General features: G+C 43.9%; 1 protein-coding gene across 1 annotated transcript; it reads left to right on the forward strand.

The window, feature by feature from the left end:
- Positions 1–4,140: 4,140 nt before the first annotated feature.
- TRIB2 (tribbles pseudokinase 2) lies at positions 4,141–25,377 on the forward strand. The gene is made up of 4 exons (XM_074820079.1): positions 4,141–4,200; positions 5,151–5,569; positions 9,553–9,845; positions 23,030–25,377. Exons 2-4 carry the CDS (start codon positions 5,300–5,302, stop codon positions 23,496–23,498), a joined length of 1,032 nt encoding a protein of 343 aa, XP_074676180.1. The 5' UTR covers positions 4,141–4,200; positions 5,151–5,299; the 3' UTR covers positions 23,499–25,377.

Here is a 25,377-nt window from a genome sequence, read left to right on the forward strand (position 1 = left end):
CAAAATCACACCTCTTTTTAAACAACAAATGCTTGCTCCATGTCTTTGAACTGCCGTTCTTGATGTACGGAGAAAAGACTTGTCCCTTTACTGTCCCATGATTTGTCATTTTGCTTAGCCTTTCTTACTAACATACTAAAGTTCTAGTGTAAATGATTACAAAAAACGATTACAAAAAATAGCAAAACATATCCAAGTTGGCATGGGGATCCAGCCTTGACAACTGGTGGGGAGGTACTTGCAAGCATATTTTGAGCTAGCTACTTGGATTAATTTTGCTGGAACAATAGTGTCTTCTCAATATGACAGTTCTCAACACTTAATAGTTGTTTAATGTTCCCAGTAGGCTCAGCCCTCCACTTTGTAAATCAGCAAAAAATAAAATGAAGATCTTTATTTTACCATTTCAAAAATTATCATCCTTTTTGTTCTGGCTTGTGTTTGTATGCTGATAATATATTTTCTGTAAAGGGACAAGGAGCAGACTGACCTGGAAAAGGAAGTCTTTCTTATGTAGAACTGTCTTTGATCACTCACAAGACTTGTACTCTGATCTAAGCTCATTGACATCAATGGAAGAAAGACTGCTATTGACTTGGAGGAGAGGGTTGGCTCCTGTCCACACAAAGTCCATATACGCAAAAGCAGTTGCTAAAAGATAAAACATATTGAAAGTCAGTTACAGAAAAGATACTTTTCTTTGCACAAGGTTAGATTTATAACACACTTTTAATATTTTTTTCTTAGTCTCTGACATAGGAAACTCCAATTTTACATTTATTGCTGATGTTTAGCTGTAGATAAACCTTGCATACACAAAGGGGAAGAGCTTGGTGGATACTTTCCACAGCATGAAAATGGAAGGCCTCCTCCATAGACTCTCCCAGGACACTGAAGAATCAGAAAAGGGACAATAAGGCTCCAGGGAAACCCCCCCCAACCCCCCCCCCCCCCCCCCCCCGCTGTATTTCCCGCAGGAAGAGCCATTCCAGAGGGGGAACTCAGCACTATAGTAATGGACACGATCATCAAAGTGGATAATTGCAGAGTCTGTTTAAAAGATAAAGAAACTTCTAATGGGATTGTGTCTCTTGGTGACAGTTTCCAGACAAGGTAGATCAGCACAATGAAGTCCAGAGATGAAAAGTCAGTTAATAAACACTTCTGAAAGATATCCTCCCCAGATCACTTGGGGGAAAGAAGGCAACCTTCATTCTGACATGTATCAATACCTTCAGAAAGGTCATGGGGACATCATGGTATTTTTGTTGTATGCCATTCTGCTGGCTATTTCTTTGGTACCATTGATTCAGTAACTGGTTTATATTACATATTCAGAAAATTCCTCTCATTCAAGCAAAAAAATATAATGAAACAATATTTGCCACTACCAACAGAGTGTATTTCAAACAAGAGTCTGCAACTACTGTGAACACAGCATTTAGGCTTGGACCAGCCAGTGGCATCCCTTTAGCCCTGACATTCTGGCCAACGTGTTTCAAGTCAAACATCTCTTTCTCATTTCATTAATGCCTCCTACATAAGCACCACAGCTATGCAAGACAGGCAGCAGTTAGACAAAACTTCACTGCTGACTTGCTCTTCAGACTTTGATCTGACTTTTAGGATCTGATTCCCTTTCACATCTGACATATTAAACACTGACCTTGCTCTACAATTTCAGATGACAGACGTAGACTTAGATCAATAAAAACAGGCATGGGATTATGTACACCTAATGCCTCTATGAGATTTATACAGATTTGCTCATTCAGAGTTTATTCCTTTAACATTGGACTGAAATGGCAGTATTTTTATCGACATATCTAAGAGCAGAAGCAATGTTTACTGAGTGTTAGGTTTGGGGGAGGATGTCATAGAAAAGGAAAGTAAAATTATTAAAATATACTGGAAGAGCAAAATTCAGCCCATGGATAGATACCTGTGTCATTGCCACTATATGTATCCTTCCATGCCTCTTAGGGTAGAATTAAATCCAGAAAGCAAAATTTATAACCTGTTCCTTCCAAACTTGGATATTTATGGCAAGCGTATCCCATTCCGCCCTGAATCACTTCTTCAGGTTCTATTAAAAATCAGGAGTTTCCAACTAGAGGCTTAGAATGAACTAAATTTTTCACCCCTTTCTCCTTTCACTCTTTTCTTCTGTTGGGCTTGGAGGCTCTGGGTAGCCTTTTCAGAGTTGCTAGGGACTGTGGCTCCAGCTGATGCTGGGTAACTAAGAAAGTTAAACAAAAACCATTGGTCTGGAGAACAAAGGTTGATGCAAGAGCCTAGGTCTCATGCTTTGTCATAGACAGAAGGAGTACACAGGGGCAGAGGAAGGGAGAAATTGTGTAAAAAGCCATCTACTAAGAAAAGAATGTTTGATTTGGATCACAGGATGTGAGACTGGAGAATGTATTGCATAACTTTATGGCTTGTCCTTATTTGCAATGATTCAGTATCCGGCACTGCTCATCCCATTTCTAAAAATGGTATTGAAAAGTTACAGAGTATTCAGAGGTGATGGGAATAAGTGAGGAATGGGAGGAAAACACCTTTTCATTTTACAGCAGATAGCAAAGACCAGGTCTGCAGGTCGTCTTACAGGTTGTTGCAGATCACTGGGACCTTCACTGGGTCAAATCCCCTCTTCTGCCAGAGGCTCATCTTCTCCATGCCAGACTTAAGATCATGACGATCCCTTCTCAGTGTTATTTATCTTATAACTGCATAACAGGGCACGTAGAGCTCCTGGTGTGGGGGATGAGATGAGGCAGGTGCCGTGCTGTGGAGGGAGAGCTACCCACAGCCATTTCTGAAGTCTCCCCTGATGGAAGAGTCCTGACAGCCTCTTTGGAGCCCTGTTACAAGGTGTTTCTCTCTAGCCCAAAGGAGGCACCTCCAGGACAGCATTCTCTATCAATCAGGGTTATTTCATAATTAGCATGCTCATTTCTCCCTACCCCTCAAAACAAGCATCATCCAAATCCACAGGTCCTCAGTTGCAGCCCAGATCAACCCATTTCTGAACCTCCCTTGTGCCGATGTGGGAAACGGGAGCCAAGACACGGCCAGTCCCTTGGCATCACCCTGCACAGGCTGCAGCTCTGGGACAGAGCCCTGCTCTCCCCACCGCCCTGTTCTCTTCTCACCGTTGTTAGGTTTGTTTTGGGTCTTTTTTTGGGGGGTGGTGGTGAGTTTTTTGTTTGGGGGGTTTATTTTTTGTTGTTTTAAAGGGATTCACAACCAACACTCAGACAAAAACCAGGGAGTAAATGCCAGGCTCATTAGGAGGCCGCTCATCAAACTTTAATATACATCCAAATTCCTGTTATTTAAACAATAAAAGGGGAGCGGGTGAAAAAAACCTAGCAGACCGCAGTGATGCTGGGCGGGGACAGACCTACCTCATTCATGGCTTTCTCTGTGCAGAGCGAAAGGGTTTACGTTTTCCCTCAGCCCTTTTAATTTGGGGATGAATTAAGACAAGCCTGGAGTCGGGAGAACTCCTCCCACCCGACTGCACCGGGAAGCAACCGCTTTTGCTCCCGTAAGTACGCGGAGACCCACGCTGCCCGGAAAAAAACCCGGTTTCTTCATTGAGAAAAAAAAGCCCTCCCGGCTCGGGCTCCGGCGCCAGCAGCACATGTCAGAACGCAGCCGGCACCGCGCCCGGGCGGCGCGGCCGGACGCGTCTTTTAGGGGCGTTTATTCCATTATCAATTATTAGTATTGTTGTTATTATGTATTAATTTGTTATTATATTAAAATTAATGAGTTAACATCTCACCCCCAACCGCAAGGGCAATCCCCCGAGAGGCCGGACCTGCCGGAGCCCAGCAGCGGGGGGAACCCGCGGCCAGCATCGCACCGGTGCGCACGAGGGGCCCCGGCTGGGCGGGCTGCCCCGGAGCCCCCGGCACAGCGCGGCGGGGCTGCGGAAGGACGCCTCACCTTGTTTACCCCGATGGCGGCTGGCGGCGGGGGGGAGGCGGCGGCGGGCGGCCGGGGCGGGCCGGGGCGGGGCGGGCGGGCGGCCGGGGCGGGGCGCGGCGCGGTGGGCGGCGGGGCCGGGCCGGGCCGGGCCGGGCCGGGGCGGGCGGCGGCGGCGGGGCAGTCAGCCTGCGCGCTGGGCACCGTGCGGGCGTGCGGCGGCCGGCAGCGAGGCACGGAGGCAGCCAGCGTCCCCGCCACGTAAGTAGCTATTAATACGCCGGGGGGAAGACGATGCCTTGCTGAAGGGGAGCGGCGCGGCCATCCCTTTCCTCCCCCTTGTCCTACCTCCAAGGAAAAAGAAAAAAAAAAAAAAGACGACTCCAAATCTGCTCCCTGCATTTTTTTTTTTAAACGATTCCAGTTTATTCCCCACCCCCGGCCTTTCGCTTCTTGCCCTTCCAGCCCCTGCAGTAAGAAGTCAGCCCCCTTCTCGCCGTGCTGGTTTTTCTTTTCTTTGTGCGTGAACTACATCAAAACGCCGCGAAGGCGCCGAGCCCCCCCCCGAAAATCCCGCTGCGCAGTGGAACGGTGAAAGCGCTCCTCTCCCCTCGCCTGTGGTTGCACTTTTTGTTCTGTCGAGGCGGCCGCGACAGGGGCAGCGCGTTTCTTTTCGCCGGCGCGGAGCGGTGCGCGCTGCTGTGCTCCGCGTTCCGCGGCCGTTGCCCCTGCCCGCGCGGCCGTTGCGCGGCCCCCTCCGCCGGGGCGGCTCTGCCGAGCCTCCCGCCGCGCCGAGCGCTCTTTTGTCGGCCCGGCCGCTGCCCGCTCCAAGTTAAATGCTCCCTCGCTATTTCGCGGGGCATTTTCGGAGCGCCCCGGGCGCCAGCGGCGAGGCTCACACGCCATCTACAGCCCGGCGGCGGCAGCGCGGCTCTGCCTCGCCGTAGGAGAGAGAAAGGACGATCCCCGCTGCGCGCAGCGCGTTACCTAACCTTTTGTTTTCGCCCGCGCTGCGCGCCCCGCGGGAGCGGCGGCCGCCCAGGCCCGGCCGCGCCGCTCCGTGCCCCGCGCCGCCGCCGCCCGCCCCCCCCCCCCAGGCACCGGGCGCCGCTGCCCCGCCGCCGCCGCGCTGCTCCGCGCCGCTCCGCTCCGCGCCCGGCCGCCGGCGGGAACAAAGGGCCGCGGGCTGAGCGCTCTCTCCCTGTGCCCAGGACGCGGCGCTGAGGCTGGTCGCCCGCCGCCGCCGCGCTCCCGCTCCCGCCCCCCCCGGCACACAAAGGCAGCCGCAGCTGGACGGGCGAGGGACCGCGCTCCACGCCAGGGCTCCGGTGCAGCGTCTCGGCTGGTCTTCTCCATACTCATGAACATACAAAGGTCAACCCCTATCACGATAGCACGATATGGGAGACCGCGGAATAAAACCCAGGATTTTGAGGAGCTCTCGTCCATACGGTCCATCGAGCCAAGCCAGAGTTTTAGCCCGAATCTAGGCTCGCCGAGCCCGCCGGAGACCCCGAACTTGTCGCATTGCGTTTCTTGCATCGGGAAATACTTATTGTTGGAGCCTCTCGAGGGAGACCACGTTTTCCGAGCCGTACATCTGCACAGTGGCGAGGAGCTGGTCTGCAAGGTAATACCTCTCCTCCTTGTTCTCCCCCCGGGCTAGCCCGCTGTCGCGCGTGGGTTTCCCGTGTCTTGCAGGAGGACCGAGCACGGTCGGGTAGCTCAATTATTAAACAGTTGAGAAACAAAAGGCAGGGAGGCAGGATTAAAGGCGCATCCTGTAACTTTTCCCTCTCTCTAGACAATGGCCACGTTATAGCCGTGGCCCGGAGCCAGTCCTGCCTCTTACCCGGGAGATATTGTTCTGGAAAGAGCCGTTCTTTAAGTAGGTCTTAACGTGAGTTCAGATCAGGAGAAAGCCTTATCTTCCCCACTCTCACTTTTCAAAATGGAGTAGGGAATCCCCGGCTAATTTTAAGGTGTTGGGACCTGCTGCCTTCCTCGATTTTTCCTGTCCCTTATTCTGTGAATTGGGGTACGGAAGAGGATGGAGAAGCTGGGGCGGGGGGAGATTGCCATCAGCTTTGTCTTAAAAGTGATATTAAAAAAAATCCACATCGAATTAATCAGCCTGAGTTCCCTCACCGTGGAGGTTGTTTGCAAACAGCATCCTCCCCCATTGCACAACTGAGCAAGAATAAAACCTGCACACCTACGGTTTTTAGAAGAGCAGACAAAATAGCTAACCCACTCTTTGTAGCCAGCCTGCTTTTCTCTGCCTCCTCCCAGTTTGCTCCTACTATTCAAAGGTGAGCTGTGGGAAAAAGAAACCCACATGCATGCACATCTGTAGAGGCATGTTTTTTTCGGGCTGAGGGAATATTTTCCTTTGTTCCTAAATTGCGATTCTCATTGTCTGTAGTGAGCCAGACTTATGCCCAGCAAACTGAGGCAGTACCCAATAGTAGTTTTTATAACTTCGTAGCAAATTGCAACCTTGCAACACATGCTGCAGTGTTTGTATTGTTCCCAAAATATGGAATTGTGCCATTTGGCCATCTTGGGCAAATTTCTAGTGTCGAACTAACTGCAAAATGGAAAAGTAGACATGTTACAGCTTATTTGTATTCCAGGGTTTAATTCTAGTATTGCTGAATGTTTCATACTTTCCCATACTTGATTCATCAGAAGTTGCGGACTAGCCTGTAGCAGGGAAGTGAAAATAATTGCTCCCGTTTGCTATTTGTAAAGATTGGAGTTCAGAGGGCAATTTAAATGTGCTTACTGATTGAGTTATAAAACCTGATGTTGAGGCAACCTAGGACTTTGTGTGATTATTTAGGGGGAAAAAAGGGCCCGTGACTTTGCAAAGGACTAATATTGCATGCTGAACTGAATGCTTTGTTACTAAACTGAAACAGAACATGAGAATTTCTAGAATGAAAGCCCTGCTCGTTGCAGTAGTACAGTGCTGCACTCTAGGACATTGGCATCTTTTCATGAAATAAACAGAGCCCTCGAAGCTGCTGCTCTGCATGAAATTATAGGTGAACTTGCATAGCAAGTAGTGAAGCGGGGGCTATGCTCTTCTTTGTTTCCTGTTTGGTTTGCAGGATTAAGGCACTGTTTTGATAACAGTATGAACAGCATAACTGCAGCTCACAAAGAGCTGAGTTTATTTTTTTTCCTCCCATTTAAGCTGTATGTTTTTGAGCTGATCCTGACATTTGAATAGTATCAGTTTTTCCATATGTGCGAGGCACTACTTCTAGCTGTGCTCCAAAAATATGATCTTAGCCTGAATTGCTAGTTTGTGAATACGCAGTTGTCAGTCCTGAGCTCATCTTAATTTAATGTGTGCTTTAAAATGCCTGCAGTATCATGACTACTATTTGTCAAGTAGCCTTCCGGCTAAAAGACCTGATATCTGGTATCTTATTGAAGATGCTGTTAGAGATTGCTTGCAGAAACATTGGTTTGGATAACAGACACGTAGTGATGATTCTTCAAGATTCATTTGGCTGCACCCACTGACTGTACAGACGCTGTTATTTGCTTCAAGGCTCTGTGGCATCCAAACAATGGTAACTTCTCACTTCCAATTCCCAGCAAGAACTAAATCAAACTGCAGCTTATTGGGCATTTGCTGAATTGAGGCCAGGGATCTTAAAAGCTGGGATACAAAGAAGCCCTTTATAAAAGGTATTCTAGACTGTAGCAGTGTGATAGCACTTCCCATCTCTCCCCTTTGAAACATAGTACCAGTACATATCCAGACCTACTTGTTTAACGTAGTCTGAGAACCACAAAATGTAACTAATTTATATCAGGATAACCTGGTTCGGAGAGAATTTTGGAAAGGCTTTTTTTCACATAAGGGTTTGAGCTATATGAATGTTCCCCCTTTTATTTTATTTTATAGCAGCCACTTTGTAGAAGTGCCATTCACTTATATTGTAGTAGTTAAGAGTTTTGAGATTCAAATGTCAATGAATTCTCCTCTGGAATGAATTACACACCAGGGATTTCCCATTCCCACCCCAGTTCTGCTTTCCTGGCGCACCATGTCACCAGAATGCCTCAGTGCTAATGTACCCCCCGTAAAATGTGTTGGATCTGTTGGCAGCCTGTCTTTAAGGTTGTGTTTGCCTGTGCCAGAGTAATAGCAGCACAGGTATGGGGTGGGGGGAGAAAGAGGTGTGTGAGGAGGGGGTGTCCCAGTTTCTTAGGGTTTGGGTCCTTTTCTGCGGAAGGAGTTTGTTAGGACTGCGCTCTGAAGCGTTAAATGACTCAGGTTTTAAAGCCTCAGGTAAATTTTGATTGTACCGTATCTCTCTCACTCAGTTTTGAAAGCTTTTTAAAGCTTCAAAGAAAGGGAGATTTGCTTCTAGGAGAGGGTACAAACACCTGTTATTGGAATACAAAAACTAGAATACAAAAAGAGGAAAAATAATTGCCGTTTAAGCCAGGTGGTTAGAGACCTATGCCAGTTCTTCATTTTTATGTTCAGTTAGAATGACACGACTACCTTAAATTCTTTTTACCGAAGTAACAAACCACCCAAGAGTAAGTTACACATTAATCAAATTTTTATGCTGGTGGAAATGCTAATCCCTTGCTTTGTAGTACCTCTGGAGCAGTTATAATTAAAAATAAAAATCACTCCTATCAATACTTTGCTCCTATTCTCTTTTAGCACACTGACTTCGGTTATTCTCAATGAAGTCTTTCTTTTTCTTGTAATGTGGGCATTTCTCAATTGACTCAAATACTGATTCATTCGTCATCACTAGATTATAGTAACTTTTTATATTTGGGTTTCCCAGCAGCCTTTCTAATTCTTACAGCTCATTCATAAGATCAGTGATAACATACTGACTAGTAAAGGGACACTTTGCTTTTAATGGAGCACTTGATTGAAATGCAGAGAGTTCATGGTGGTTTTGTCTTTGCTTTTTGAAGGATGTTTGTCTGCACTCCCAACAGGCAGGGCTATTTGCCGGGTTGTCCTTCTGATCTTATAAACAGCCATTGTAAAACAGACTTTGAAAGTGAAAGTGACTTTGCTGTTTGTCAGAGATGAAAGAAAGGCAGGAAGTAAATATGAATAGTGCTAGATGATTTTTTTAAACCTGAAAATCCTTAAAGCTCTAATGTGTTAAAAAAATCAAGAGAGAGAGAGAGGCATGTGGATCAGGGTGTATTTAATATATCTAAAGCTACTGGCCATATTCTCTGTGAGTTTATTTGGATGGAAAATAGAAGATAAACACGTTTTCTTCTAAGTGTCCAGCTCCTCTATGTCTTCAGAGCTTAATTCAGATTACATTCTAAATTTGATCCGTTATTAGCTAATGGAACTGTTCTTGCTACAAGTTTTGAAGACTGGCCTTTCTTGCCAAGGTCACGCGTATGTTCTGTGTGGGGTTATGTAGTCTGTTTTGTCTTGTCCTCAGTCCTGTGAGCTTGTGACATCCTGTTTACATCAGTGCAGCTTCAGCAGCAGCATAAATTGTACTTGGAGATGGTTCTGTTAACAGAATTAGATGTACCATAACTTCACGGTCCTTCATGTCGCTAACCCTGGCTTTACTGTCATTGTTCCTGCAGGTGTTTGATATTGGCTGCTACCAGGAGTTATTAGCACCATGTTTTTGTCTGCCTGCGCATAAAAATATCAACCAAATTACTGAAATAATTCTTGGGGAGACAAAAGCGTATGTGTTCTTTGAAAGGAGCTATGGGGACATGCATTCGTTTGTTCGTACCTGCAAGAAGCTTAAAGAAGAGGAGGCAGCCAAACTCTTCTATCAAATAGCTTCCGCTGTTGCACACTGCCATGATGGTGGACTGGTACTGCGAGATCTCAAGCTGCGAAAGTTTATTTTCAAGGATGAAGAAAGGTAAGAGTCTCCCTTACTTCACAGGTCGGGTTGCCTGAGGTCAGATACTCAGAGTTACAGGATGCTGTGCCCTTCGTTGTCACCGTGCCATTCGTTTATGGTACACAAGTGTTACACTTCCTTTATTTTCCTCTGCAACCTGATCATGGGATGGATGTGCCATTTTGCCTTCTGGCTTAGGCTTTGGAGTAAAGTAAGTATAGAGTGCTGTTTGCATATGTGCCTGGCTTCTGCATCTCCACCTGGAGGAGCATCCTCATTCCTGAGGAGGGGACGTGTTCTGGAGGAAGTCTCTGTATAGATGTCTGGTGTAAGAGCTCTGGTTTCATAAATGTTGCTGGTGTTAAAAGAGGAAAGAAGCAAAAGATCCACTATGTTAAAGAGGGTTGGGCCACATGGTTAATGCTGACAGGTTGGAGGGAAAGGCCACCAGTGCTTTGAAGGACTGATTTGAGGACAGCTTATTGTTTTCTGTGCTGGAAGGGTCTGGAGGCTGTTTCTGAGAGTATTATGTAGTCACTAATCATACTAAGACTACAACTGCCTTGCTGTGTGGGTGCCTGTTTTTAGTATCAGAGCTGTTCTGGTACTTGGGGAACTACCTTTTTTTTTTTTTTTTTAGTATCTCCATCCTGCACACCGTCCTCTCGATAATTGGGTAGTAAATGATTTGGGGAAGAGTATGGGAAGCCAGGGAAAGAAATAAAGTTGGATAGTCTGTGTATATTGTTGAAGTGCTATTTCTGATGCTGAGCTGTAGCTATACCATTGTACCTGTGGAAACTTCATATCTCTTTCCTTGTGGTTATCAGTTTTTTGTTACGTTACATCATGTATTTGCTTTCAGCTTCCACATAAGGCACCAGAGTAATAAACGCTGCTAGAGTAATGTCAGGCTTTCACAGAGGGATTAAATTGGAAGATGGCCATTACAAAAAAAATGAAACTAAATAGGGGCAGAGCCTGCCTTTGTGCTTCTTCGTATCTTGGTAAAGGATGGGGAGATGTTTTTCACTTTTAGTTAAATCCTATAAATTGTCTGAAAGCTTGTTCAAACTGTTGCAGAGTGAAATAGATGTTCTGGAGAGCTTTGTTAAAAATAACCAGTGCCTATCAATTCCATTTGGGGCTGTTTGGGGAAGTTAAACAACAGCCGAGGCACGTAAGTTTTCTATAGGCTCAGTAAGTCCATGATCTGAGAATTAGGAGAAAACCTAATACACATTTCAGTCCGGAAAGAGAAGTTCCTGGCCTTAAAATAAAAATGACAACCGTCTATCCTGTTGAAATATTCTCTACTTAAATTTTATTACAAGCTGAGTTTTGCAAAATAAACTTCTCCTTTTAATCTCTTTACAAAATGAAAAATAAAAAACATATTTTCACCTCTTAATTCACTTCAGGGAGTTATCTGCAAAGCAAATATTTATTCCTTATTTTTCTACTGCAGCCCCAATATATATGATTACCCCTCCCTCCTCTTCAAATAAAAAAGCCTAAAATGAAACTAGCCTAATGTCCATTCAGAGAGAAATGCAAAGCAGATGGATGTAAACTGCATTTTCACAACTCTGAGTTTAATAATTAAACAACATTATAGCACCTCTGATTCAGATAAGAAGGAAACTTGTACAAAATAGTTGAGGAGGGGATTGTTTTCTGTTGTAGTTGATAACATCATAACATTAAAATAGACTTTTTTTCCTGGAGATATATGTAAACTTGTGTGGTTTTGCATGGAAGACAGGACTTGGAAAAGCTGCTTCAAGTGAAGGCAGCATGAGCTCAGAGCAGTGCAGTGGGAGCAGACGTGGGCCTGTGCTGCATACTTTTGAACTCCTACCCTGCCGCTTACTAGGAACTGAATGCAACACGAGGCACAGGGCCAAAGCCTTTAGCCACCCAAGAAGAGTGGTGCGTACTATAATAGCAGCGTTTGCTTTTATGAATGTTTTTAACGTAACTGTCGTCTGCAAAATCACAGTTACTCACCTTTGAACAGTGTCTTGTAATGATACAATAATTCACTTTAAAGGTCAAAAAGGACTTACTGGTTATTTTTAAGATAATCATAATGCGGTTTTCATCTGGATGCAGTGTTGATTTGTAAGTAGAGAGGTATTGCAGTCCTTTCTCTGCTAAATAAACAGAGATGAAATACTGTGAGATAGAAATAGAACTAAACAGCGACTGTCTTTTTTTCACATGCTCTGATCATCAGACTGTAATCAGTCATCACTTTCAATCTGCTGCTATATTTAGGCTGAAAAAATCTTCCTGGTTCTTCCGGGTTCACGGAGGTGTTTGTGTGTTTCTTGCACCCCTCCAATCTCACGTCTCCCCGAGGCTGCTGGTGCTGGTGAGGATGCCTGTGTGTCGAGCAGCCTGCCTTGCAGAAGCTGCTGTCGGCAAGCAGTGCCTGGGAAATGGGTGCTGCACGATCTTTGATGCTAGTAATGAACCAAGGAGGAAGAAAAGAGGTGAAAATAATGTTCTGAGAAATGTGTCTGAACTCTGCTGCTGTGTGTCGCCTGTTCTTCAGTGGAGATCTTTCTTAGTAGTTCTTAACTATTTCTGCAAGTCTGTTTTTCTGCAGTTCACCTTTAGTACCTACTGCTTTGAAACTTCCTCTTTTTGAAGACTCTCACAGTTTTTATTTTCATAGAAGAAAAGATGGGAAATCCAGCATGCAGGCAACACATGAATGGAAAACTTGTTTCTTTTATTTTTTAGTAAGATACTTGTCTGCTCTTAGCTGAAGAGCTGCTAGACTGGAGGAGCCAGAGGGAATGTGAAGGACATATATGAACGTAGTTCCAATCATTTAAAAAAGAAAATCAGTTAAAGCGTTTCTTAGTACAACGACTTCCGTTTATCCTAATGATATCCTGGTAGTTCAATACTAAATCAGAGCTCCTGGAGTTTTGCAGACTGGTGCATACAGCATAGAAACTCTTTTCACCCCATTCCCGTTATCTAAATTAAACCTGGAATTTGCAAAGACTCAAACTCCTGATCCAGTAGTGTCATGAGTGCTCTTTGCTCCTCCTGATGTCACTGCTAAGGATGTGTGTTATTTGGATGTTGTGAATTGCAGTGCCTTGAGATGTCTGTAATGAATCAGGAGGTAAGAAGGTGGAAAAAAGTAGTGTTGGAGGCTGGTAGTGCTGAGAATTTTGTAGGAGTCCTAATCTTATTAGTGACATTCTCTTGATATGCTAAATCAAAGGTAGACTGTGATGGTATATTACATCTTACTATTGCATGTGTGTAAATACATCAGCACTGAAAATTAAATCCGAAATTCCACAGTGTGGAAACAAACAAAAATAATTTGTCTGTGTTTCAAGGTACTTTATCTATAGCTTCTTTTAATCCTGACCCACAGAAATTTTGAACATATGGTAAATTGCATTCCATGAAAGTGATGTGTGCTGTTGCCAAGCCCCTAAGGTCTTTTATGGTGTTTTTTTGTTTTGCATGAAAGAAGGTTGGGGGGTTGTGTTTTTTTGGGGAAGGTGTGTCTGTGGTTCCATTTGTAAATGATAGGTGAAATAGCCAGTCTTGTGGCATTGAAATTTCAGATTTAAGCTCCTTAAACCTGCAGATGATCTTGATGAAGCAGAACTTCTAAGACATTACAGCATGGCTGGAAATGTTTTGTAAGACGTGGTTAGCAAGCAGCAGCACATCCGTTAAATGAGGGCAGTAACTTTCAGAGCACTGAAAATATGGAAAGCACTGACTTGCCATGCTGGGTCTCACTGGACTTTCTAAAGTACCTATAAGATTCTTGAATACTTTAAAAATCGGGTCCTTAAACTTCTAAATAAAACTTGAATCCAAAACAGTGGAGATGAGCTAAGATAAAACATGTGGTTTTGTATGTTTTCTGTTTCCATCCATGTTGGTAATTTTTTTGGTCCTGGATATTAAGCCAGGTCAATATTGGTGTTGTGGGGCTGTGTAGTAGGCCCTGGAGCAGAGCGACTGTGCCCTTCTCCTAGCTGGTGTCCCATAATGATGTTGCAGAATGGGCAGGGCTTTTTGGGTTGTGCTAAAAATAGCACTATACATAGTATATAACTAATAAAGCAGTTCATCAGTCTGATATATAGCAGATGCTTTGAAAAGGAGCCACCTCAAAGATTCAGAATTAAATCAAGCATTTCTGTGTTGGTTGTTCCAATGGTTTTCTTAATACAAGAGCGTTTCTGCTGTCAGGGGATTATTAATTTCTTTAGTGCATTTTTAAGCCTTTAATTATATTAAAATATTAGCTGTCGTAATATTTGAAGCTTAAAGACCTTGTACATTCATCATACTTGTTGAAGGGAAAATTAAAATAATTTTGGTATTTAGATATTGTAATTTTCCTGTATTCTTTGAGTAAATATGAGGCAGGTAGGATTCAATAAAAATAAATGGAATTTGACACTTTTTACTCTGCGCCAGGGGAATGCAGCCAGTACAATAAACTAATTTAGAAAGCCTGTGTTAGCATAACGTATTTATTTGGTACTCTTAGAATGTTTTTTTTTTTCCCTCTAGAATTTCTCAGCTTTGACTGGATGATGCTTTAAGGTGACCTAGTTATGTTATTTGCAATCCTAGTGATACAAAACTGATCCCACAAAAAGAGAATGCTTTTCCAAGTAGACCTTTCATTTTCTTAAAGTTAGTAGTAAGTTTCCTCCCCAGCATTTGTCAAATTGTAATGTGGTCAGCTGCTTTTCCCCATTGTGTTAGAACTTGCTGCTTTACTTACAGTTCCATAGAGAAGATGTAAGTTAACGCTTTCCCTGAGTCCTAGAAAGAGAGTCCTAAAGTGGAAGAAAATCAAACAAAATAGGAGTGCTCTTTAAATACCAGAAGATACAGAAACAAAACCAGTCTTCATCTGTTTTGTCATTTAAGCACTACACAATACCCTGAATGGGGCCACAGGGCCAAAGAGCATAATTTCTTCAATAGTGGAGAATCACAGATCAGATTTCAACCAAGAAATGATTCCTAGAATATGGGGAGGAAGGCAAATTTCTTCACAAGCAGCAAATCTCTGTTGTCAAGCTTAGGATAGAGGATGAAGCAGTTGCACAACTGTTTTCTGCAGAAGGGTTCGTGCTCCCTTTTGCTTTCATGTGGTTTGGTTACTAAGCCTCTGTTTTCTCCCAGTGTTCCTGGGAGCAGCACACTTTGGATTTGTTGGGTATGTGGTACCCTTCCCAGTGGGATGCAGGAGGCTATCTGCAGATGTTGAACATCACACCAGCCCTGTGAAGTGCTTAAATCTCCTGAGGGCATATACGGTCATAGAGGTTAAGTGCTTCACCTAAGTGCATAAACAAAAGCAAAAGCCAGGGAAAAGTTGGCTGCTGGCTGGCCTGGGGATGAGAATGGGGACCTCCAGTGGACCTTGAGTCAGCTCAAGGCCCTTCAGTGAGACCATGAGTGGTGAGAGCCTTTGCTGTAGTACCCAACTCTGAAGTTTGCAGAAGGCTTTACCCATGGACTGTGCTGTCTTCTGGTATTTGGCTCATAGTTGAACTTGTATCTCTTCTTCACTCTTTCTTCAGTCTTTCCCCCTTTGCAGCCTCATCTACTAGCTCTGCTGAAGAGTGGTGTTGAGGTGCAGCCCTGTGCCATGCTTGGAGGAGGAGGGGAGCCCTGCCTGGGGACCTGCCTTTAGGCTGGGCTGTACTGCTGCAGGTTGTTCCCATGTCCTGCCAGACCTCCCCAGCCAGGAGGTCTGACTTTCCAAGAGGTGCCTTTGGCTGAATGCTGCGTTACATGTTGGCTGTAATGCCAGACATGGTTGGCATGGTTGGGTGCCCATCATGAGATTGATCTCCCTGATGATAGTTGCTTTGCAGTCCTGGGAAGTACATGTCTCTTGAGACCTTGCATTAAGAGTTCAACAGCAGGTCATTTTGAAGACTTGAAAACCTCCATTCATAGTGTTGGTGCAAAATACTCCATGTTGACTTTTGAGTGGAGACTGAAGATTTCTGTGGACCTCTGTGCTGGGGGTGAGGAGGGGACGCAGGGAGGCCAGCTAGCTTCAGCTGCAGTGGACTGTTATGGTGAAATTCTTCTGTTGCCTTTTCTTCTAGTTGTCCTTGCTATCACACCGTGAGATTTCTTCAGGCTTGGGAGGGAAAGGTTGACATTGTAAACAGGAGCCAAGCTGGGGCATATTTAGTCTTCAGCACCTGCTTTTTGGGAGATGTGTACTCCTTGGAGACAGGTTTACAGACATCTAAGCAAAAGGTTTCCAGTGGGGTTGTGAAATAATGGCATTGCTTTAGAGGTGCTGAGCACCCACTGCAGGCTCACAAAGTGTAACGCTTTTTTCACAACATGCAGAGTTACGTTAACAAAATAAAATCTTGGTCTCCTTTTCCTATGGAGCTTCACCATGCATTGTATGAAAAGACCTAGAAAAGATGGTGAACACAGTATACAGCTGCCAGCAGAGCCTTTTAAAACTCTGACCTTCTATGTCATCTAAAAAGGTAAAAGTGAGGTAAAGTAGCTGCTCTGAGCCAGATGCTTATCAAATAATGGACTCCTCTCAGTATTGTAACCGAGCCCCTCTGTGGAAGGGTCTGCGTCTGAATTTCAGAGTCTGCACCCCAACACACACATCGCTACCTACCTACCTACTTTTTGGGGAATGCGTTGTCTCCTTAGGTAATAAGGGCATGGAAGAAATTAAGTGTATGGTGTACAGGACAGGCTGTTCCCAGCAATCCTATTTGAGTGTTGTAAAGATGAGGTCTTTGGGGTCCCAGCCCTTCCTGGAGGTGTGCAAGAGGGTGGTCTCAAGCATTTTTTAAAGTGGAATTCTGTAGAAAATAAACCAGCGTGAAACGAGTTAAAAGCCCTAAGTTGCTGGGTCCTGCACATCAGGAAGGGGGTGCGGGGCAGGGCTGAGTGTGCTTGTAGCATCCCTTTGGAGGAAGGGTGGGGGATATGTAATTTTTAGAGGCTTCCTTATTCTGCAGAAGTACCAGTGAGGGAATCTTCCCTTAGGAACAAGATTCATTCTGTAAACCTGCACTGCCTGCAAGTCCCAGTTGTCTTTCGAAACATATCCTTGAGCCTGTTTCATTATGCAAGAGACGGTTTGTCTGGCAGCCTTTGTGCACGGTTTGTTTTCTTTTTTTTTTCCCCCTGAAGTTGTGTAGGATGTTGTGCGGTGAACTCCCAGGCTGTGTGCTGATATGCACTGGAAGGGATCTTACGCTAAAAGGAGCAGGATTTAAATTGATGGCATAACATTTCCCCTCTGATCTTGCGTGCCTCACCGCCCCCGGAGGAGATCGGGTAGTTCTGAGTTCAGAATGAGTCTTTGCACCAAGCTGCAAATCATCTGCACAGGGTTTCATTAGCCACCTTCCCCATCTCACTGTCTCCACAACGGCAGCGTACTTCTGCATTATTTAGGAGAGATTCCCTTAGTTAAAAAAACAAAAAAAATCAATTAGCAAGAGATAACTGTTTTCAATGTCGAGCTACCTTTTTTTTTTTTTTTTTTTTCCCTGTCCTTGTGACTCTGCTGGCATGATTGCATTCGTGCTGGTCTCGGCTTTATGATGGGGTGCTAGCAACTGACCTGGATTAAATGACCTGTAAATTATTGGCCACAGAGGAGCAATCCCTGATCTACTGGGCAGTTGATGGCTTGAGTGCTCTACCTAGGGAAAGGCTTTCCTGGCCTCAGTCAGAGTAATGTTGAAATATGAGATAGCATTGCTTGGGTGCCTTCATTTTTTATATGTAGGAGGGAACATTGTGAGGCACTTCCTCCGTTTAGAAGTTGCCACTTTTATATTTACCTGCAGTCATATTAATAAAATGGCAATTCACATGGTGATGACGGTTGTTTTCTGATCTCTGGAAGCATGAAGTTGCTATATAGAATCTGTAAATCTGGATCATCTAATTTTGACCTAACCTGAATAGCAAGTGGATGGTGTACCTGGAGTGTTCATAGCAGGATGGCTTCTTCCATCTTCTCCCAAAGCAGCTGATCTGGGGGATGATGCTGCACTAAAATTGTGGGTCTGGTCTGCAGTTAGTGTTTCCAAAATGGTAACGGTGGCTCAGCTGTGGTTCAGGTGTTACTTCCCACACAGATGGCTTCAGGGACAGAGTAGAAGCAACTGCTTTCATTGATTCCAGCATGGGCTCCTTTACTACTGACTGTTTATTCACTGCACTGGAGATATTTTCCTCTGAAACACTCAGACTTTCAGTCAGTGTTTCTGCTTTAAATGTTCCAGATTTTTTTTTCTTTCTGCTTTATGAGCTTAGAGCCCTCTGAATAATTCCACTGATTTTGGTATGGAAATTGTGTTTGCTTTTGGAGAGCAAGTGTGAATGTCGGGTTCTTACAGCCCTGGCTTTAGTGTCAAAAGGCAGGATAGCAGTTTGCCAGTAGCCCCTAAGCTCTGCAGGGAGGAATAATACGAATCACTCTGAAAAAAAGTGTGGGATGTGCAACAAAGCCATTGGGTGCTAACTCAGGAGGTTGCATTGAAGAATCTTCTGGAAGACATTTAATTGATTAGGTTTTGTTACATTGCTGAAGAGCAAAGTCTGAATGCAGTCAAGTAATGAATGGCATATTGATAAGAAATTCAGAGTGGTATTGTTTTTCATGGGTTTCCCTGACGGTTTCTATGGGGACAAAGACGCATTTCCCGTCTGAGTGCTGCTGCTGCCCTCTGATTGCACTTCTGTGGTTTCATTCACCAGTAATGGGAAAGCATTCATAGGCAGAATAGCTTCCCCTTTTTAAATAGCCATGATTCAGGGTTGTATTTTTTTTTAATGCATTAGACTAATGCAGTGTTTTATCAATGATCTGATAGATGCATAATGCTCTTTTTCCAAGTGCTTATTCAGGGTCTGCATTAAAACTTGAAATTATGTACTGTAATTACGTAAGCCTTGACAAAAGTCTTTGTTGCCTACAGTATGTGTACAAAGTGATTCTCATCCGGCTTTGGCAGTAGCTTACATTTGAACTTTAGGGATTAATTTTGTTGCAACCATTTGAATGGTCGAACTCGAATGCTGATGCTTTTGGAAAACTTGTTTTCTCTTGTGGGGGTCCTTCAGTTGACTGATGTGAGTTAATTATTTAGAGAATGAGAGTTTTTTAGAAATGTGACTTTTAAAAAAAAGAGAATTATTTTTGTTTGTCCTTTTTCTGCTGTGTGATGGGAGGCATTTCAAAGCTGATTGTGATTTCACATCTCAGTGTTTGGTTTTGAGTCTGCCCCTTGCCTGCCAAGTGTCGAATATAGGGTTGTCTGGTTGCTCTGCAATTGGATGCACTCCCCACTCTTTGCAGTATTCTGTATTCTCAGAAACTACTTGTGATTTTGAGGGTCTGTTTGTTGTTGTTGGCTTTTATTCTTTTTCCTGGATATTTGATTTCAGTGCTTCCTCTGAGAGAGAGTGTGTGGGGGAGAAAAAAATTGCTTCTCATCCAGCGTGTCTCTGCGTTTCTGTGTATTTAGACTCCCTTCTTTCCTGTTCCCCTCCACCCCCCCTAAAAAAAGCTCTCTGGCTTGCAGAAAACAGAGCTCTTTTAGGGAATGCTTGAAATGTGGAGGAAGGGAAGGCGAGCCAGAGCTGGAAGCTGTTTCTTGCAGAGATAGGGTGCCGTGTGCTGGGAAATAGCAGCTCCTGAGCCAGGCTGCTCCTTTTTGATTGCCTGAAAAAACGTGAAATGACTGTAAAAAGGGGAGTGAGACTTGCCGTTTACACCTGCATATTACCCAACTGTATTATGGTCACAGACTGTGTTCTGTATGCGAGGCTGAGGTACGTGAAGTCATCTGTCATGGGTGAAAACAGGCTGGAGTGGGTCTCCCCAGCCCCGGTGCTGGCTTGCAGTGAGGGGTGCCGGCAGAGCTGAGCCAGGGCCCTTGGCAGCAAAAGCTCGTGAGCGCTGCTGTGCACTGGCTGCGCCAAGCGGACAAGCTGCTGCTGTGCCGGCAAGCCCTTCCCTTACTCCTGCCCTCTCCTTGCTGTGAGGATGGAAAACCTGTGTTGTCACCTTCTGCAAAGACACCCAACCTTAGAAATGAAAACAGCAACACCCGAGTTGCTTCTGGTGGTAATTGGGAGGGGGAGAAAGTCACGCTGAGGCTGTATACCTGGCAGTACGTGCTCAAGAGATGCAGTTTGTGAGGGAAATGCGTACCTGCGCGGAGTGGCGTGTCCAGTGCTGCACCGTAGCACCGGCTCATTGCGGAGCAGCCATTTCAACCACTTGCACCTTATGCATGAGGGTGTTACTAGTTGAGGGTTCGGGGGCTGGCAAGGAAGGAGGAGAACTGAAGGTTGTGGTTTTGTTTAATTTGGGACCTTTTGTTTCCTCAAAGCCTGTCAACTCAGCAGGATAAAAAACCTGGTTTGAGTGTTTGCTTCATTTGGCTATGGCTTATGGAGGAGCAGGCAGATAACGGCCAGCTGTTGTTCCATTTGCTTGCTTAAACAAAACCCGCTGTAGCATGCATGGAGAGCTGCAGCCTGCAGCACCTTGCAAGAAAAGCAAGACTGGGATAAGGCTTTTGTATGCTGCTTCTGTTTTATTATCAAGAAATTATTTCTCCTGTTGGAGAAAAAGATTATTTTTTGATACATCTTGCAGTCTCCTCTTCATGGTTTTGTACCACGTCCATTGTAGAAAATAAGAGATAGGGAATTCCAATAATTTTCTGTAATATAAAAGCTTCTCATTGAACTATATCTCTAAATTCTTTGGCAACTCTCAGAAATGTAAAATAGGATGGGAGAGTAAACAGCGTTTCCCTGTGCTGTTGACACTGAGATGGCAGGAGAGTGTGTGTGTGGGGTGAATTCCCTTCTGTAAGTTGTTTATAAATAGCATGCTCTGCCCCGCTCCCTGTGTGTGTGTACTGCTTCTGTTAGCTTGCAGGAGTGAGTTGATGCTTTCCTGTCTGGCAGTTCAGTGACTTAATGCATGTTTGAGTAGCTGGCCTCACCGTTTTATTGCTACACACACTTTTCAATGGAAAAACTGAGGTGGGCAATGCAAATGGAACCACAACTCATGTCCCTGCCTTCCCTTTTCCTTTCCTCCTCTCTGTTCTCCACCTGCCTTGATGTTTTTTTTTTTTTCCTCTGGGCGTTTCTCCTCACTGCTCTTCCTACGCTGTGCAGGTGCAGGAACATGTCGAAGCTGAGCATTGTGAAAGGGCTCTTCTCTAGTCATTCTCCTGTTTTGGACCCTCTGAGCTGTGTACAGAGGGAAATTGCTGTGGTCTTGATAATTGTAGTTATGTTTCTCCTTGCAGCCAGCTTCCTGTGTGAGGTATTGCTGCTGTAAAGTATTGTTTGAGTGATAATGAGGGGGTTGTCCATCACTGGGAGAAGTGCTGTTAGGCTGGAAATGGGTAATTAATCAGGAAGCAGGTGTGTTGAGCAAACCCCATCAGCATTCGAACTGGAGGAGAAAACACTGGCCTATTTAAGGAGAGAGGGAGCTGCCTTGACACATTGCTTGGGAGCCAGGTATTCTGAATTCTGTATTTATGACTTCTTGATTCGGGGCACGTTGCCAAAGGGGCTTTCACCTCTGCTAGTAAATGTCTCTAGCTGTTGAAAAGGTCCAAGTGTCATTATGAGAGTTTATGGCACCGTTGCCGCTGGAGTACTCCACAGAGTAAAATGCTCTTCTGTTGGTTCAAAGAAGATAGCGCTGAGCTGCCCTGGAACCAAGTCTAAGCCAAAACTGGCCCAGCTGTCTTTTGCAGCTCAAGCCCGAGCAATGTTGTCTTCAGTAAACATTTAAGAAACAGGGCTCTCCTTGTCTGTTTTAATGCCTGTTAAATGATGTGCTTTAGTCAAGAAAAGCAAGTTCTGCTTTCTGGGATGAAGTTCAGTCCCTGCCTGTGAATGTCTGTGGTATGGGAACATGGCCATGACACAGGGCTAAGAGTGATGATACAGACCAGTGAGGTTGAGAGATAAGGACAGTAATATCCAAAGCTGAGTTATGATCCTGAGATGCTGAAAAGAAAGTCTGTGCTAGTGCTAGGTCACTTCCATCCAGATGCACTGGACAAGTCATGTCACATTGTAGTGATTCTGCTCTGAAAAGCAACCGTTGCTGGCAGATAGTCTAAAGGGTGGTCGGTAATCCTTTTGGATGCCTTTAACAGGGACAGATTTTTAAATATAGTTACGGATGCTAGCAGTGAGAATTAAAAGGAAAGAAAGGTTATGTTCATCTAGTGCTGTGACAAGCAACTCGGCATCATTTTTTCTTTTCCTGTGTGATATCCATAAGGGAAGAAAATTCTCTTGCAGAGATAATTACTGCAGCACAATGACAAGTTCACAGTGCTTGGCAGGTGAATAGGAGTTTACAGTCTAGATAAGGCATCCCTGTCATTTCTCTGCAAGCCCTTTGCTAGTCTCTCTGTTCATTCCAACATGAGAAGCTCCTCTGGTTTGGCTGGGGAGATAAGCTTGCTGTTAATCTTGGTGGCATTCAGCTCACCTGATTTCCCTTTGCCCGAAGGTCTATTTAGAAAGACTGAAATCTGTTAAAGTTGCTTTTCCTTGATGCTGGGATACAAAAAAATTTTGGTGGGTCAGAGGGATCATTTAGGCTCAGCAGAGGGACCATTTTATTCCTCTTGAACCTTGTGACATTACAGGTGCAAGTAACTGCCACACCAATGTGAAAGTGTCAAAATAACCTTGTCTACTTAGGACTAAGCTTTATTTGGGCATGGGTCCTACATTAGGGTGCAGCCAACACAGAAAGAATTTTGAGGTTTGCCTCCTTTTGGAATTCATGTCTATGTAAAATTTACCAACCACATGAATATGGCAATTACTTTTATCTTTTTAAGACCTTACTAATGAGTTTATGGACATAACTGTATTTAAAAATCTTGTAGTTGTGTGTGTGTGGCGATATCCCCTATATGTCCCTAGTATCTCTGACCAGTATAGAAGAGACAGTATCAATAATCTGTGAGAAGTGCTGTGAGTGGGATTTTTAAACTGATGCACTTCAGTGATTGTTGAATTTTGTAGAGTATTACTATTATAAACATGTGATTGTAATGGCCAGGAATTTGTGTTTTGATGTTTGCTTACCTTGATGGTTTTGGTTTTTTTGCCCGCAGGACTAGAGTGAAATTGGAAAGCCTAGAAGATGCTTATATTTTAAGAGGAAATGATGACTCTCTCTCTGATAAGCATGGATGCCCAGCCTATGTGAGTCCAGAGATCTTGAACACAAATGGCAGCTACTCTGGCAAAGCAGCGGACGTATGGAGTCTAGGTGTCATGCTTTATACCATGCTAGTTGGACGCTATCCTTTCCATGACATTGAGCCTAGTTCCCTCTTCAGCAAGATCCGTCGTGGGCAGTTTAACATTCCAGAAACTCTATCCCCCAAGGCAAAATGCCTCATACGTAGCATACTGCGTCGGGAGCCATCGGAAAGGCTGACTTCACAGGAAATTCTGGACCATCCATGGTTTTCTACAGATTTTAATGTATCAAATTCAGGATATGGTGCTAAGGAAGTATCAGATCAGCTGGTGCCTGATGTCAACATGGAAGAAGACTTGGACCCATTCTTTAACTGAGCACAAAGACTGGTGTTCAGAAGGTACACAACCTGGAGATGGACACATGAAGGAGCCCTTCCTGACCGTGTTAAATCACATCCTGCATCAGCCTAGCTTGGTAGCAAAAGACACTCAGAGGTCCTCGGATTGAGAAGGAACCTCCACATGGAGCTAATATAACAAATGTAGCATGGGGACAGATTGGGGGGCGGGGGGAGCTTGCTATCAGGTTAGATTGATTTGGAGGAGAAAAGGCAGCATGGAGCAATTGTAGCTTCTCACCTTTTTGGAGCCAAGGAGACTGCACATGCCAATTCTGGTGCAGCTGTATCACTCCTGTTTCTGTTCCATTAAAAATAGTGGTAACTCACGACAAATAGAAACTTTTTTGCCTCAGCTCACATCTTGGCATCGCACTGTTAGATATTTAACTTCAGCCATTATTCAGGGAAAGTACAATTGGCTAACACTTTTTTAAATCGGATGTCTAATAATTAACGGGATTAATTTAAGAAAAAAATTAGGTGCACAAAGACGGACATGAAAAGTGGGTGCTAAAAACAAACAAAATTTCAGTTCATGTCTCTTGATAGCTATTTTCAACTCATTTCTTCTAAATAAACTACTTAATATTCTTGTCAGGAAATGACATTTTAATGCTTTGTTCCCTTAAGGGGAAGTAACTGTCATTTAACAAGCTGTTCTGTTTTGTGTCAAATGGTTTGTTGCAGGAAGCTATTATAACTCGAACTTCCAGATGCATTACTGCTATAATAGGGGAAAAAAAAGAAGAAAACTGTATAACTTTTTTTTTTTAAAGATATGAGATACTGGCTTCCATATCTGCCATGCTGCACATATATGACTAGAGAGGGCAGAAAGCCCTTAATCGTGTCTTTATCTGAGAACCAATCTCTTCTTTAACTGACTGGCCCACATGTAAATAGAGGGCTCTTTATTATTGAAGAAGAGTATTATGGGTTTTTTTCTTTGAATTCCTCTCAACTTGGGAAAAGAATTGTTTGGGTTTGATTTTTGTTTATGTCCAGAATAAGAAATAAGAGGGTATTAATAAGCTGAACATTTATATTACAGATATTCCTCTTGAAACATACACAGTAATATGCACCTTTTGTATTGTCAAGACTTATTCTATTTATTGAAGAAAATGTCACAGTAGTGATGTATTAAGCCAGTACTTCAATTACGGGTTGACTTGGGATGACATGTTACATGCTGTAGTTAACACACTTCTTTTCTGTTCAGGTATTTCTGTCCCTAAATAACTTTTTATTTAGCTTCTTTTTCTAGATAGCTTTATTTGATTTAGACTGGCAAATGTTTTTATTACTGCTTTTATATTGCTGTATGATATTGAAATCTCTTGGCATAAATATTTGTGTTTCCAGTACCTCAGTTGTTCTGATATTACTGCCTGTATACGTTTTGTGAAGTGGTCATGTTTTTTGGGTAGGTACATGTGGACTCTGTAGTATGTAAATGTTACTTGAATTTGTGCTTAATTATAGTATGTGGCATGTGCGTACAGCTACTTGGCATTTGACGTATGGATGCTATTTGCCTGCCTTGCAGGAAAGTTATGGTCCCACTCTCAAGAGGATGTTTCACAGTTCTTTATCAAGAGACAAAGCTAGCTGCAGCTGACCTGCCTTGGTTCTATTTTGGTAACTAAGAATATAAAGGAGTAATGTTTTTACACTCTGAAGATGGTGCTGTGTCAAGAAGGACTTTTTTTTATTTTATAAGTACCTTATAGGAGGAAAGATTGGTGATGTGCATGGTGGGGTTTTACTGCCTCTGGTGCTTTGTCATGTATTTGGTTTAATGTTTTTGTCCTAATCTCTTCAATAAATAAAATTGTGCATATTTAACTAAA

Source organism: Strix aluco, chromosome 3 (genome assembly GCF_031877795.1).
Source record: "Strix aluco isolate bStrAlu1 chromosome 3, bStrAlu1.hap1, whole genome shotgun sequence".
NCBI classification, from domain to species: domain Eukaryota; kingdom Metazoa; phylum Chordata; class Aves; order Strigiformes; family Strigidae; genus Strix; species Strix aluco.

What these genes read in the sequence shown, in the direction of transcription:
- TRIB2 (XM_074820079.1), top strand. Translation starts at nt 5,300, where the DNA reads ATGAACATACAAAGGTCAACCCCTATCACGATAGCACGATATGGGAGA. An exon ending in GCGAGGAGCTGGTCTGCAAG is followed by an intron (nt 5,570 to 9,552) that starts GTAATACCTCTC and finishes TTGTTCCTGCAG; the next exon opens with GTGTTTGATATTGGCTGCTA. An exon ending in ATTTTCAAGGATGAAGAAAG is followed by an intron (nt 9,846 to 23,029) that starts GTAAGAGTCTCC and finishes TTTTGCCCGCAG; the next exon opens with GACTAGAGTGAAATTGGAAA.